Raw genomic sequence first — 16,011 nt, forward strand, 5'->3', positions numbered from 1 at the left:
TTCTAAAATTTTTAGTAATGTAGAAAATTGAACTTACTATCTAAATATTTCCAGTGTAAATGGGACTATGAGAACACCATGTGACAAGGTTAGCATAAACTTCTTTTTTTTTTTTAAATAAAATTCAAAATGTGTTTGTAATTATGTTCAAGATTTAGGATTAAAGTTGCAGTCTTCTACGACTCTTTCCACTGTACTGCTTCACCTCTTTGAGAGTCAGGGCATGGGGAAGGTCAAGTGTTGGTAGATCTAGGACATTCTCCTGCATCTCAACTCTAGTTTTATCTCATTTATATTGTTCTCCTAAGATTTCTTCCCATGAGTTCTAACTTATTGTTCTCATTTCTCACATGCATCACAGAGAGGAAAGAATGCTTTTAAAGGACAAGCCAGGGTAAAAATTAAAGATAAACATGCTGCAAAAAACTGAATTCATCACTCAAAAGATTCTGTTGGGTTTTAATTTCTTAGTGTCAAATAGTGTTGGGACTTCCTGAGACCAAATGTTGACAGAACTGTTTTTAATGGAAGTTTCAAGTATCCTTGGTCCCTGTGCAGTGGTGCCACCTGAGTTTAATATTATGCAATTTTTAACAAGAGAAGTAGCTCACGGGCTGAAGTACAGTAGCTGTGATTTTATTGACAAGATATTTACCTCGGATTTTATATTCTTTATGAAAAGACAGACACTTTTAGAAAATAAGCCTTTTGATAGACTGACTTTTTATGGTTTATAAATTAAATAAAATGCTGATCCTTAGTGGATTTATATTAACTTATATAATTAGTTTAATGATCCCCTCCTTCAAATGAATTACAAGTCTTCTCATATAATAATATCAAAGTAGAGAAACCTAAATATTGTAATTTATAGTATTTTTATAAATTCACATTCAGTTTATTAAAATGAAGGAGGGTTGACATCTGAACTGTTGTGTATTAATTTAGCAACTATTTGGAGAATTTCTTTTAGACACATAGTGGTATAATTCTGAACAATATTCTGTTGTACCACTATGTGTATTATATTACTTCATGACTTCAACATTTACAATTCATTAATTACCATTGAAGACAAAAGAAAAAAATACAAATTTTATTGTTTGTTAATGACAATTTCAATTGTTTAAATAATAACAAAGTGTAATAATATTTATTCTGTTCTATAAAAAAAGAAATGAGTCTTAGAAGTTGAAATTTAATCTGAGTACTAATGGGCTTTCCACTCAATCAATACCTGGAAGGTTTAGCTAGGATCAGTTCTTTGCCTTCTTAATGGTATCAAATGGCAACTTTAGTTCTTTACAATGGTCTTCAAATAATGTGAATAACGTTTTAAAGCTCTTATTACAAACCTTTCCAAGAATATCTGATGAGCTATAAAGAATATTTGTATTTAATTACTCACAAATACTCCTACTCAATTCCAAAGGTTTCATAGGTAACTCTTTTATAAGTTATGAATTTACTGCTCTGTATAAAGTTTGAAATAAATAAAGCAAAGGATTTTTGGTGTGTTTCCCAACTAATATTCAAAGTAACAAAATTTTCATTCTTTAACAAGAAGGTAAGCCCAACTGTGATTCAGTAACAAATTTATTTATTTAGGGGTGAAATCCCTGTGTTGTTTAGAGACTTATTTTTAATTAGAAAGTATGAATTATGTTTCAAAAAGTGATATGTAATCTACTTACTTGAGTAAACACCAATTCTCAATCTCTTATTTTCTATCTTAATGTTATTTGTAAGAGTTTATTATTTTTAGAGTTTAAAATATATTTATCCATATTATGATATACTTTACATAGTCTTTTAAGCAGTTTTTTTAAGTGTGTAAACCCTAATTTACCCAGATGAAGATGCCTTTAAGAGCACCCAAAGCATAACAAATTTTCCTTAATAGCTAATAAAGGAACTATCATATAGTTCCAGCAAATTAAATCTATAAAATACACATTTATTGATTGAATTAATAAATATATGAACATTACATTCAAATGCATTATAGTGCTCTGCTATGTAAGAATTATTCTCTCATAATGGTGTGTTTCATTTAAATTCCATTATAGATTTATTGTGAAGGAATAGTTACAGATAGACTTATTCTTTCTGAATTCTGTGAGGATCAGCCAACCTCATCAGGATTGAGCTAGCTTTTATTAACTTTTCTGGACTCTTGCATCTTGTTAATTTTAAAATCCATCTCTAGAATATTACACTATTAAAAAACAATCTAGCCTTGGAAAGAACAGAACTGAGTAAGCATACATTTTAGATTGCTCAGTCTCAAATACTGGGCAGTACATTTGTAGATTCACGAACACTCACTTTCACACTAAAACTTAAAAAACTATTTTAAATGAGATTCATGAAAATAACCAGTTTGGGGAAATGTTACATTAAAGAATATGCTTGAACATTGTGGGTTTATTAAGCTGTCATATTTAAAAATCACATGCATTCCAACCTGTGATATTTTTTTGCCTAAAATTCCAAGACTTAGAAACCCGAAGCTAGACAATTTTTCTGACTTCAAAGCTAGCTAGTTTAGGCTTCATAGTTTTAGACCAGCCTAAGCTAGGAAGTGAGACCTGGTCTGAAAAACCAAACAAAATAAAGCAAAACAAATCATGGTTATTATAGTTGTTTATTACTGTGCAGTATTTGATATATGCACACTTTGAATACTGGAGGGTTTGTGGCTGCTATTAGAAATGCTAATTAATCTGAGGCCTTCTATCACAGCTGTTGTAAATATAAAACAGAACTAATGCATTTGGGAAGATTTGGAGATAAGTGATGTACTCAAGTTCAAGTCATATCCTTAGTGAGTAACAATCTTCATAGTATAAAAAAATTCAGACCTGAAAATTAAACTCTGTAAATGTAAATAGAGACATGGAAAAACTTTTTAAATAGGAAATTGTACTTAAAGAGTTATAATCACTTCAATTTTATTAAGAAAGCCATGAAAGTTTGAATAAGTAATACTGAAGATGTGTGCAAAATGATGCTTTAAGGTCATTAATTCATAGTTTTCTCAATGTTTTGTGTATGCCAATAAACATCTTAAGATGTTGACAAAATAGAGTTTATCAATGCATTACAATTGAATGGTTATAACAATAACAGAATTTCTTATTCTCCATCTCACCACCACTTATCTAAAAAGACATGATTACGGTGCCTTTCACAAATGGTATCAGTAATGTTGGTGATTATAATACAGAATAATAAGAAAGAATTCTCAATTTTTCCAAAATTATGAAATGTTTAATCAAAATTAAAAATCAATCCACTGTGGCAATAATAGCGAAGAGCAGATTGGTGTTGTTTACTACTAATATTACTTAAAATAGAGACTTTAATGTGTTAACTTTTTTCAAAAATATAAATGCTGGGCCACAAGACATGGCTCAATGTTTAAGACTATTTGCTACTCTTACAGAGAAACTCTGTTCTGTTTACAGTACACATAAAGGGGCTCACAGCTGTCTGTAACTGCATTTCTAGGGAATCTGATGCTGTCTTCTGAACTCTGTGGCATATAAGCAAAACATTAACACCCCCATAATTAATATTAAAACTGATTAAACTAATCCATGAATAAAAATTTACAGTAGAATCTATTTTGAAGATTTAGAGGATGCATTTCTTTCAAGGTTTCAACATACCATTCAAAGTCGGTCAAAGACTAAAAACTATCTGACTTGTCTGACTTGCTTCAAAATGTGAACAAAGATAAGTGATTTCAATCTTTGAGAATGGAGATTTGAAATTCATAGTGAATAAAGGAAATGTCTCAATGTGTTTTTGAAAGACAATCTATGTAATTTTCAGAATTAATATTAAGCCTTCCTCTGTGTTTAAGTAACTTTTATACTCATTTATGAGTCAATACATCACCTATCCCACGTATTTCCAGCTCTCTATCCTCCCCTTTCCATTCTATCAATCAATTTCCACAACTTTAACACAAAGAATAGATTACTGACATTGTTAAGTGAAAAACAATCTTTATTGAATAATATAACTACACACAGTATTATGTTTGAATGGTAAGCTACATATGGGAAATAATTTTAATCATATTTTATAATCATAGTAAACTATAACACGGTTTTCTTTTGCATTTTCTTACCCAAACATAAGACTCATAGAATTTAACATGTCATTGTTCAGTCAGTTTTAAAGATGATATGACAATTTCCAGTGTGTTGAGCATAGATTGGAGGGAGAGTAGAAGACCACTACTGCCTTTATCGCCTTTAAACCCATCCAGACAAATGCCAATTGAAGAAATCAACTCTGATTTCAAGTAAAAGACTGCTCCCAAGAATTGCAATGATGACCTATTAAAATATTAGTTTATCCTCAATGATCCTTATTATGAAATGCTAAACGAAATTTTATTCTATCCGTCTACCTCCCACATAGTTATGTCATCATAAAAATGGCCAAAGGTTGCTATGATTTGCTGCCTATTAGAGATGTCTGAGCTAAAGACAACTATTTCCTAAGTATCTATTGATATAACCTGCTCATTAAAATGTATCAATTACTAAATTAGGCCTCAGGTAAGTGTAATGATAGCTATTCCACTGACTAGTGTTGTGAAATAATTACTGTCATTTTCAATCAAGTTGATTTCCAAATCAACATGCATTGTATAACAATATAACAGGCCTACTTAATAGTCACTTCTCTCTAATGGCCAGAAATCCTATTACATACTTTATTCTTCATTTTCTAAATTTTCATAAAATTTTGATGATTACACAAATATGAAAACTGTTTTAAATATATGTCTTCATTTCATGGAAATTTGCATTGATTTCTATCCAAACTTAGTCCAGTCCATCATCATTTGAAGGTAATAATGGTTAAACTACTTTAGACCTTAAATTAATATTTTGAAGAAAGTTGTTCTTGAAAACAACAAATTGCTTAAATTTCTATTTTGAGGAGCAGTGATGTAAGCAGATGCGTTCTGTTAGAAAGAACAAAGGACTTAATATCAGCTGAAAATATTACTAATATCAGGAGCTGTGACTCTATCTCATTAGGTAGCATGCCTGTCAACCAGGTCAGTTATGCTAAGGTTGGTGAAGAGATATTTTTCAATTAAAAATATGCATAGTTCTGTTATGATTTGTCAGATTAGGGTGCAGTAGGTGTTGGAGAACACTAGATCAAGTTTTAAATATGTTATCCTGAATTAGTTTGCTTATTGAAGATAACCTCTGGTTTGTTTTTATTTTTGATTCTTAACAACTATGTGTTGAACAGCTGATTGTGTACATGGAGCTTTAAGAACACAATGAAAACATAACTGATGTAAACAATGACAAGACAGTTGCCTACAATTCTTTCTTAGTTGAATTCTCAAAACTCATTAATCCATTAAGAGTTAAGAGAAATGTGATGCTTGGCCACTAATTTCATTGTCATGCATGTCCAACTGTGGCATTCTTAATATATCTCCATTTAAAGAGGAGAATTTCTTAATGCCCCAGCAGAAGAAAAATCAATACAAAATATATTTACATCACGTATATTAAAGGAAAAAATAAAGATGCATTAAAAAACCAGAAAAGTTCTGAAAAAAAAGTGCTACAATTTTGACTTTAGATAATCATATCCTATTTATTTATAAAAAATCATGTTAGTTTCTTTGAATCCGAACATTTTAAACAGTAACTCATTTGATTCTAATAATTAAAATCAATGAGAACATCAGATTGACACCACAAGGACTTTTTAAAAAACAAATCTTGTGTCATTTTTACTCTAGACAATTTTTTTTTTTTTTTTTTTGGTTTTTCGAGACAGGGTTTCTCTGTGTAGCTTTGCGCCTTTCCTGGGACTCACTTGGTAGCCCAGGCTGGCCTCGAACTCACAGAGATCCGCCTGGCTCTGCCTCCCGAGTGCTGGGATTAAAGGCGTGCACCACCACCGCCCGGCTAGGCAATTGTTAATATGTCCCATTAAGTAAGGTCCTTCTCCCTGTAGAAGCTTGTTATTGATGCTAAAGGTAAGCAAGTAAATAAAACACTCCTACGTTCCTGCTTCATGCTGGGTGAAGTATCTTAGAATTACCCCACAGATGGAAGGGCATCTATAAATAGGAAGATTCCAAATTTGTGAGCTACCAACCAAAATTATGAGTATGACATCCTTAATTTCCTTATGCCTGGATAAAAAAAAATCTGAAAATTGTTATCTTTATTTTAAAGAATTCTTCCATGATCTGAATAATCATGAGCTTTTTTTAACTTTTTAAAAACTGAATCTTCCTTGAAAGTTCCATAAATTTAATATTTCCTATGTGTGCATAGTCAGAGAACACATTCTTATTTAAGTTTTTTAATAAAATAACTTCTAATTATGCAGTGACCTTTCTTTGCAGATTTGATAAACTCTGAGGTTATTCTTGGTCCCCTTACAGCACAAGAATATTGTCTATTTGGTGACCCAATTTTAAAGTTTTTTGGCTGTATTTCAGTATAGTTACTTATTAGACTAATACTAGTATGAATTTAGTTAGGTAAGTGTAATTTCTTTGGCTGAACAAATTTGTCATGATCATTTTACAAATTATTGTATATTAACATTAATTTTTTAAAACATTTCAAAATCTTGGCAACAAAAACCCCTGAGGATACTATTCATGAAAGCAAGGACAAAACAATAATTATCTTTGAGTTTCATAGATTTGCATACATTCTAGGGCTGAATAAAACTGTATGAACTTAGCCACAGTCCTCACATTTCCTTCAAAATGACATTTATATGACAAATTATTTTATTGACAAAAATTGCTTTGCTTCGATAAACTATAAAGATATAAGACTGCCAAAAATGGAAAAAAATTTAAAGTCACTTTGAATCCTCATTCTGCAATTGTTATTTCTGCTCTTTTCCTATATACATATTCTTTTAACCTTTATCTCAGCTTGTCTTCTGTTTCACTGTTCTGATACTAGAATATATTAATCATAATATATTTCCAGTTGGTTCTAAAGTTATTCATGACACTTGTTAAAAGTGGTAAGATATTATTCAAAGACGGTTTTAATGGGATTTTATAGTGAGAAAGTGATGTTTGACTCAGTTCTTAAAAGACAAAAAAACAATGGAGTTGTAGCAGTATACTCAGTAAATGATAAATGCACAAAGGGAAGAGCAGATGAAGGAAAATGCTGACTTAAAACACCTTGATGCTTCCAAAGTGTTGAGACATCACCAGGAAGGTTGAAGATGAAAAATCCAGCTACATAAACATGGTGCACCTCTGTGGATTTTGTAGATTCTGTGAAAATGTACTTAGCACACAATGTTTGAACAACTGGCTGCAGCGGGCCCTAATTCAGGACCTATAAAAATACAATTCAGAGAAGCCTGACTGGAGTCAGATGTAGAAGAATATCTTTGTTAACGAATTTCTCATACATTCTTTAGTTAAACAAATATTTGTTTTATTTTATGTGTATGAATATTTCACCTGCATATATATGTATGTGCTCTTCATGTAGTTCTGGTGATCATGGAGGACAGAAGAGGGCATAAGATCCCCTGGAATTAGAATTATAGATGACTGAGAGTCACCATGTGAAAAATTCCAGATTCTTTGCAAGAGTAACAGATGCTAATCACATCTGGATCCCTTATATTTTCTTTTAAAACTAGATTTTAATCCAATTAAATGAAAACCAATGTCCAATATCTATTTCTGAACAGCCTTCATTTAACTTTTGCTCCTTTGTTCCTTATGATTGACAACATAAATTTTTCAGCATTTGTTACATGCCCGCATATGCTAAAACGCTCATGTTTTAGAGCTATCTGGTTACCCAAATGGCTCTTACACATTCTGCTGGTGAGAATAATTTTCCCATGTGCTGGACACTGTTAAGGAATGGAACTCACCTACTCTTCATTTTTTCTAATCAGTCCTACCATTAGGCAGCAGCATTTAATGTCCTCTTTATTGGTAGGACAAGATTGTATTGACAGGATCAAGCAGGAGATTAGTTTCCTCTGCAGTATGTACTTCCCAGAGGAATACTAACCCTCATTAAGATGGAAAACACTTAAAGCTATAATTCAGAGGCACTGTGTTGCCTTCTGAGTTAAAATAAATAAGGAGAAAAGACCCTCTGGAATCAAGGCTTAACAGAGGTAAATGTATAGAATGACACCCTTCAAAAGACAGCTTTAACCAACACAATGTGAGTGTGGTAAGGAAGTTCAGTATTCTAAAGTGGATGAGAGGGAGAAGAAACAGTAAAAAATGTACTATAATGTACTACTCATAGATAAATATGGTGGGAATATCTATCTAGTGTCAGAAGACATAGTGAACTAGCCTATGATGTTAGGAGACAAAGAATTAAATTCAGTGCAAGTGCTAGTAGTTTACTGTGTACAAAACAGTCTTAGGGGCCACGAGATGACCTCAGCAAACCCTGGGAGAAAGACTGTGTACTCAGAACAGATGAACAACACTATTAAAAATGCTATCACCAGGACATTGAAAATGTTTAGAAGACTCCTGAAGAAAAATCAACCTAATATAATATAGTCTTAATTTTAATACTGGTAACTTACAATAAATGAGAAATTAGTTAAAGACAGTTATCATTAATATTCCAAAGGAATTTTAATTTAAATACGTTTAAATTAAATGTATTTCTCACTGATGGTTTTATTTAGTTTACAAATAAGTAGTCAAGTTACTTTACCGTTGTCACTTCTTACTCTTTGTGATTGATAGCCGCTTTTACTTGAAAAGTTTCACAAATACATTTTTGAAAGAAGTATCAATACAAACTAAATTAAATTCTTTTGTAGTTCTCGTTTGCGTCAATGGCATTGGAATAGTTAGTGTTACAATGACCATTTCCCCATTTTTACACATTAAAGTTTGTTACTTTCAAGAAAAGCACAGTTATCATGCAATCGTTCTACAATCCCAGCCAAGTGAGAGGAAGAGGGTAACCCTATCTCTGTCAAAAATGAAACACATAGGTAAGGATTATACTATGTTCATAAATTTATTCTGTTGCTAAATTAACAAACTCTGGTTAATTTCACTATCTTTCACATTTCAAAACGCAATGTCCAATTTAAGTATAAACAATTGTAGAGCATTGCAAATCTAAATTTGTAAACTGTCAGTATTTCACTAAAGCAATAAAGTGATGAAACTTCACAAGTCATGAGGACTCAAAACCATCAGCCAACATGCATACACCTCTAGAAATGTCAACATGCACACACACATAGACAATTGATGCTTTATGTTCATGTAGGCATGAGTGTGGTTTTCAAATTTAACCTTTATCAGTATTAATTGCTATCTACAAAAGCAATTTCTTCATAACTATTATCATTTTTATATTCAGGGTCTTCCTGTAAAACGGTATTAAAAGATATATTGTATATATTTTGTCATCATTTTATCTATTTGAGAGCACCAAGATGAACCTGACCTTAATTAAAATTTATGAAGCAATTTGACAAACTACATTTTAATTTAACTCTACAGAAATTTTATTATGTCTACCCTTATGCAACTCTAATTCTGGTATAGGTATGTTGGAGAGTATAGTTATTTTTGGATTGTTTTATTGTAAAATTGATTTAACTAAACCTACAAGATTAATTTTTAAATTTCTTTGAAGAGAAAACACATAAAATACATCAGAATGTCCATTATTATAACTTCCAATGAAATACATAGCATTAACTTGAAAAGGATTTCTGACTTTTGTTTGTACCACATACTTTAAAAAATATTGAATCATGTTTAACATGAACCTTCACTTTAACCAAAAACCTTAAATCATGCAAATCAGCAACTCCAGAAACCAATGCATAAATATCCAGATCATTTTATTATAATAGTCTTAATTAATATTCAATTTCAATTTTCTTTTTATTTTATAGTTTAAAATTTTATTTTATTTAAAACTGGAAACACTATTGCTAACACATTTCCACTTTGCTATCCTTTCCAATTGGTTGGTAGTTTGAAAGGACAGAGGAAGAGTGGAAGTCAGCTTATGTGGAATTCCTATTGTTGAATATTTGCTCTGATGACGATTTACCATGAACATCATTTTTCTAAAGAATAGACTAAAATGTACTAATATATACAACATTGCATATTTCTAAAGAACAAAATTAGAGACTAATAGCTGTTAATTTTTTTGCAAAAACTATGTAAGGAGCATAGTATTTTGTCAACCTGATTATTTGTCTCCTACTTTATTATGAAGTTCATTCAAAATTATCCATCCTTATGACTTTTCTAAGGGAAAGGCATGTCAACTTTTCCAACTTCAGTTACCACCTTTTTATTATTTAAATTAAGAACGACAACACTGTATAACATACACTGAGAGCTGTACTGTGAAGATCTATGCTTGGCTCTTCTTGAAGAGGATCTGTTTGATGCAGACTTTTTTTTTTTATAAATATAAAGGCATAGGGAAAATGTTTTTCATGATCCGCAATCATGATAACACACCCAATCTTGATACCCTTTCTCACTGACCTGGTACTAAATATTTAATCACTTTTATATTATATCAAAATTTTTTAATATTGAATGTTTTGCTATGTGCCTGGAGAGATGGCTCTGCAGGTAAAAGCACTTGCTGATCTTGTAGAGGAACCATGTTCTCTTCTCAGTACCCACAGTATATCCCTGGGCAGAAAAGTGGAATTCTTGGTCCTAACAGTGGCCCAATTTCATCTAAAAATGATCACATTTTACACATTGTAGATGAACCATAATGTTATTAAAGCTTCCTAAATTATGAGTTATACCACAATGGAACTGAAACAATAACTGTCTAGCAAAATAGTTCAGTCTTTTATGTTTGCAACCTCCACATTACTAGGTATACGGATATGAAGGTTCTTTTGTACAATACTGTGGTGCTTTCACATGGTAGGAGGTACAGAACCCAGTATAGCAGCTTCTGGAAATATGTGATACTTTTCTAGCCTTTCTCTCATTCTTAAAAATTATAAATCTGTATGTAAGTTAGACAGCGAGGGGTGTGTGAGAGAGAGAAGGAATGATTGAAAGATGTGTTTATTATACTGGTCTTTCAACTTTCCATGAGCTTTCCCATTGGTTAAAGTTGAAAAGGAATGGTTGATAGAATTACTTTTTAAAATATTTTGGGCATGAGCAAAAGTCAATTCTAAAAATCAATTCCTAACACTATTTTTTAAATTCATACTTTCAGCTGTATTAAAAATTCAAAGTTAATATTATGTGAAATACTTTATAATTTTTTTAAGACTTTTAGACTTTCATATACATTTTATATCCTTATTTTAGATAAACATAAAATGTTGGCATTAGGATCAGGATCACAGAGAGCTAGGGAGGAATTATTACTGTCTACTTGAGTTGTGTCATCGTATGATGTATTATTCATTATATATTATTAGACATTATGATATATGTCATTTTGGTACTTTTGGAAATAAATTTTTTAACATCATTGGTATTTTGCAAATGACATTAGAACATGAAAGGATCAACATAGAATATGAATATGTAAAAATGGAGTTTGTAAGAGTATTATATGTAATAATTTTTTTAAACAAAATCAAGAATTTTTTACTTCCTTTTGTTATAGAAAGGGTATCTTAGCAATGCTAAATTTTAAAAATATACATTATACTACAAAGTCTTAGTTTTATAGTTTGATTTTCATGATTTGTTTGTTTTTCTTCAGTTTATTTTATTACTCTATTTAAAGCAGAACATAATTAGAGGTTCTAGAAAATACTTTGCATTGACATTTTTATTTCCAGTTTTAGCCAAATAATCACATAATTATTTATGGCAAAGTCAAGATCATTTTACAGCTTTACTAATCTGAGGAAGAATTTTGATGTATTAGATTATTTCCTTTTTGATGTTTTAATTATTGAATCATGTGATGATCCATCCTTTGTAATATATATGCTCCAATCGACACAGCACAATGCAGCTCTTCCTAGTACTTTGGAAACTATGTTATCAAATCACCTTTCACAGAAAGGTGTCAATCATTCAGTCCAGTAACAAAAGACTGATGCAGCCAACTCTTCCTAAACTGAGGAAACTGAGCCACAAGGGCAGCTTCAGAACTTACCGGTGTATTGCCACAGGCATCAGGCTTCAGAATCAGCACCTATAACCAAACCCAGACTGCCCAGATGCTGTAAAATTGTTCTCTATGAAGATTAGAGTGATCTGATAGTGTTTTCAAAGCATCATTTTCCAAGTTACTAGTTGCACATATCACCTTTGTTTATAAAATTTCAACTAATTTAATCATAGTGTATGTGCTAATCAGAAGGCCCTGGAAGATGGCATAGTTACATATTTCTTTCAATTCAAAATTATTTTCTTTCAGATTAGATATTGAATGCAGATATAAAACAATGTCTGACTTCATTTGTTAATACAAAATCTCATTGGAATTTAAAACATACAATTCTTTTTAAAACAGAGTAGAAATTCGTGAATGCGTGGTTGGCATAGATGAGTAATATTTGTTGGTTACAGGGACATTTCACTGAATAGTACAATGAAATAATGAGCTAATGAATGCAAATTAACTACAAAAATTTTAAGGTATAGTACTCATATAAGATAATGCATAAATATATTAATTTTATTCAAGAGATTTGGAAGTTTTGAAATTACTGATTTAACAATGATACTTAGAAACTATCAGAGGCTATGGATTTTTTCATAGATGTTTCTACATCTATTATAGCATATAAATCCTGAAAGTAAACTTTTTTAGAAGTATTTCCATACGATAATTTTTTATGTAGGTTACAAAAGAGAGCTTTTTTTAATCACTACAGTGGAGCTATTTCATGTGATTGGTAAAGTCAATGTATTGTGTAGACTTTTTTTTATAATTTTGTAGATTGCAAAATTGTGACATTAATAATCTAAGTTATGTGGGTTTGTTATCATTATTAGATACTTTTAGTTATAAGATCGTGGGTATATACCTTTTTTAATCACAGCAGTTTAGGATTAAATTAAAAATACAGAGATGCAGATAGAACAGTAAATTAAGGTTACCAAATTTTCATCTGAATGCAGAAGACATGCAAGTGATTATACAGTATTTTACTTACTATTGGGAATTTTGATTATATTATGAAGGATTCTGCTAGCTATAGATTTTACGCTAAAACTTTTTACTACTGACAATGTAAACACTTTATAATATCATTTAAAAATGAATGAGAATGCAAACTAAATGCAAATATTTCTAGAACATGCTGTACATAGCATTATACCATACCAGCAGCTTGGTACAGAATTATTTACAGTATTCCACACTGGCAGTATGTACTGGGATTCATCTCTTACTTTATTCATGAATGGGTATAATATATTATGCACAATTTCAAATTTTATAAGTAATCTATACTGTTTAGTTTCTGTGTACACATGAACTATGTAGGATTATGCATGGAAAAGACACAGTATATATGTGGATGCTTTAAAGCTCTGAGAAATAAATTATAATTTTTTCCAAAATAAAAGAAGTCTAAGACAATATGAGAAAAATATTTCTGGACAAATACCTTCCCTTCTTACTCATCTCTGCCAGAAACATTCACCATTCTACCTTTTATCATCTGTCTATGTACACATACTTGATTATATACAGATATTTGTATATTTCTGTATTCTTAGAGTAATTATTTTAGGCCATGTTTATTTGATTATGCAGATGACAGTTGAATAAATATTTCAAATGCATTTCTTAAAATAGATACAGGATCTGGTTTTAGTAGCACACCTTTAATTCAGCACTCAAGAAAAAAAGAAACAGAGGCAGACACTTTAAGATGGAGGCTAGCCTGGCGAACATAGTGAGAATTCATTTCAAAAACAAAACAAAACCAGACACCCTGAAATAACTATAAGAGCTGATTATGGCTCTGAAGAAAATGTGCTTATTGCACAAAGTTGAGGCCCTGAAGTTGAATCCTCCAAGACATAAAGCCAGGCGTGGCAGTACGCACATCTGCAAACCCAGCATGCTCTTGGAGAGAAGACACAGAGAAGAAATCTGTGAAATCTCCTGGGCCAGCTTTCCTGGCATATGCAGCACATAAAAACTCCTACCTCAAATGAAGAGGAAGGCAAAGAGAACTAGAATCTGAGGTTGTCTTCAAAATTCACACATGCATTGTGTCACATGTATATTTGTATTCAGACATGTTAATGCCAACACACACACGTGTGTTTGTATGGCTATATATCCCCAAATAAAGATTACAAAGAAATTATGAAATATCAAATACACTATTGCTAAATTTTATAATGTTCTTAATTATTTGCTTTATTTATAAAAATGTTTAATGTAGATTTCTCTATTAATATAATAAATAAACGTGATTATTTTGATCATATGGAATTTTAGAAATAGTTCAAGCAGAAATATAAATATTTGCTCAAGATTATTATGGCTCAAGATATTTAATGAATGATCCACTGGATGGCATTGGTATGATATGGCCTGTAATTTACATACTGATTGAATTTTTATTGAAATGGAAGTTTGGACACAAAGTATAAAAATACGTAGCTCTGTAAAAAGAAGTAAGTTTGTGTTGCTTCATGGTCATTTCTGCTATCATCTCATTTAAAAGCATGTAATAGACTAAAATCAGAGAAGTTTGCCAGCTCAGTTCCTCAGCTGGTGGAGAATCTCTTGAGGGGTAACTAATTGCCTGTGTATTCTGTCTAGGTGTTGAGGGAGAGCTGAGAGGATGAAGGCTCTAAGTCCCCAGTGGAAGCATGATATGGCGGCGCAGAGCTGGTGCTGAATTGTCCTCTCTGATGGCTCTATGGGAGTGGATAGTACTGAGTCTTCATTGCTGGGTTTTAGCGGTTACTGCTGTCTCTGACCAGCATGCCACAAGCCCCTTCGACTGGCTCCTCTCTGATAAGGGACCCTTCCATCGCTCACAGGAGTACACAGATTTTGTGGACAGAAGCCGACAGGGATTTAGCACAAGATACAAGATATACAGGTATGAAGGAAAAGCAATTGCAGACATCATACTTGGAGGTTGTGTGAAAATAAGGGTTGCTCCTGTGGAAAGTCTTGGAAGGATTATCACTGACAAAACACCACAGTGATATTTTCATGCTATCTAAAATTATTGCTTGTAGTGTGATGTATTATTAGAAAAACAGGTAGCTTGTTGTATAACTCTATCAATTTTGAGAGTACATGCCAGTGTTCTTGAAGGCTGTTTTTCATTAGGAATGCACATGATTAAAAATTACTTTTATAGCTTTTATCAGGTGATAGCACCCTTCTTCAGCCTAAATGGGAATGAAACCTTCTACTAGTCACTGTGTGTGCTAGGAGAGTGCTCTTTTACAAGAATGTAACTGTATATTCTTAAGCTTGGGGAAAAAGTCAAGGTATGACTATAAAGGAACACCAGACAGGTGGAGATGATAGCAAACAACCCAAAGAGGATTAAGATATATGGCTGCTAACTTTTATAATTCCTTTAAACTTGAAGTCTAAGTAAGTTGTACAAAAAAAGTCATTGAAATCATCAAAAGATGCTTATTCCCACACAGCCCAGAGATTATATTGAAAAGATCATTGTAGCAGGGGTCACTTGGATGAATTAGATCGTATTTATTTTTTGTCATTGAGAATGTTTATGCAAATTATTGCTTTAGATTGTGTCTTCGCGGCAGAGTTGGCAACTTCCAATTGTTGGCATTTATGAAGAATCAGACCTACCTCACTGTTTTTGTCAGTGTCTATGCAGATAAGGCTGTATAAATATTTTATTTTCTGCACTATGTGCACCAGAGGGCACTGTGCTGCAGGTCTGTACATAGTTTTTTTTTTTTTTTTTTTTTTAAATATAGCATTATGAGAAATTTATAAATCTTATCTGTAGTCATATTCCCAGAAGATACTGAGTATCCTT

General features: G+C 31.6%; 1 protein-coding gene across 3 annotated transcripts in view; it reads left to right on the forward strand.

Annotated features, from left to right (window-relative positions):
• Brinp3 (BMP/retinoic acid inducible neural specific 3) overlaps positions 1 to 16,011 on the forward strand; it is a 373,866-nt gene that overhangs the window by 5,436 nt on the left and 352,419 nt on the right. For all 3 annotated transcript variants that reach the window (XM_052737127.1, XM_052737128.1, XM_052737129.1), the window contains exon 2: positions 14,799 to 15,084. In XM_052737127.1, coding sequence (XP_052593087.1) covers positions 14,849 to 15,084 — 236 coding nt within the window. In that variant the 5' untranslated portion in view covers positions 14,799 to 14,848. The remainder of the gene's footprint in view (positions 1 to 14,798; positions 15,085 to 16,011) is intronic.

Source organism: Peromyscus californicus, unplaced genomic scaffold, assembly GCF_007827085.1.
Source record: "Peromyscus californicus insignis strain IS unplaced genomic scaffold, ASM782708v3 Scaffold_14__1_contigs__length_90479793_seg_2, whole genome shotgun sequence".
Classification (NCBI taxonomy): domain Eukaryota; kingdom Metazoa; phylum Chordata; class Mammalia; order Rodentia; family Cricetidae; genus Peromyscus; species Peromyscus californicus.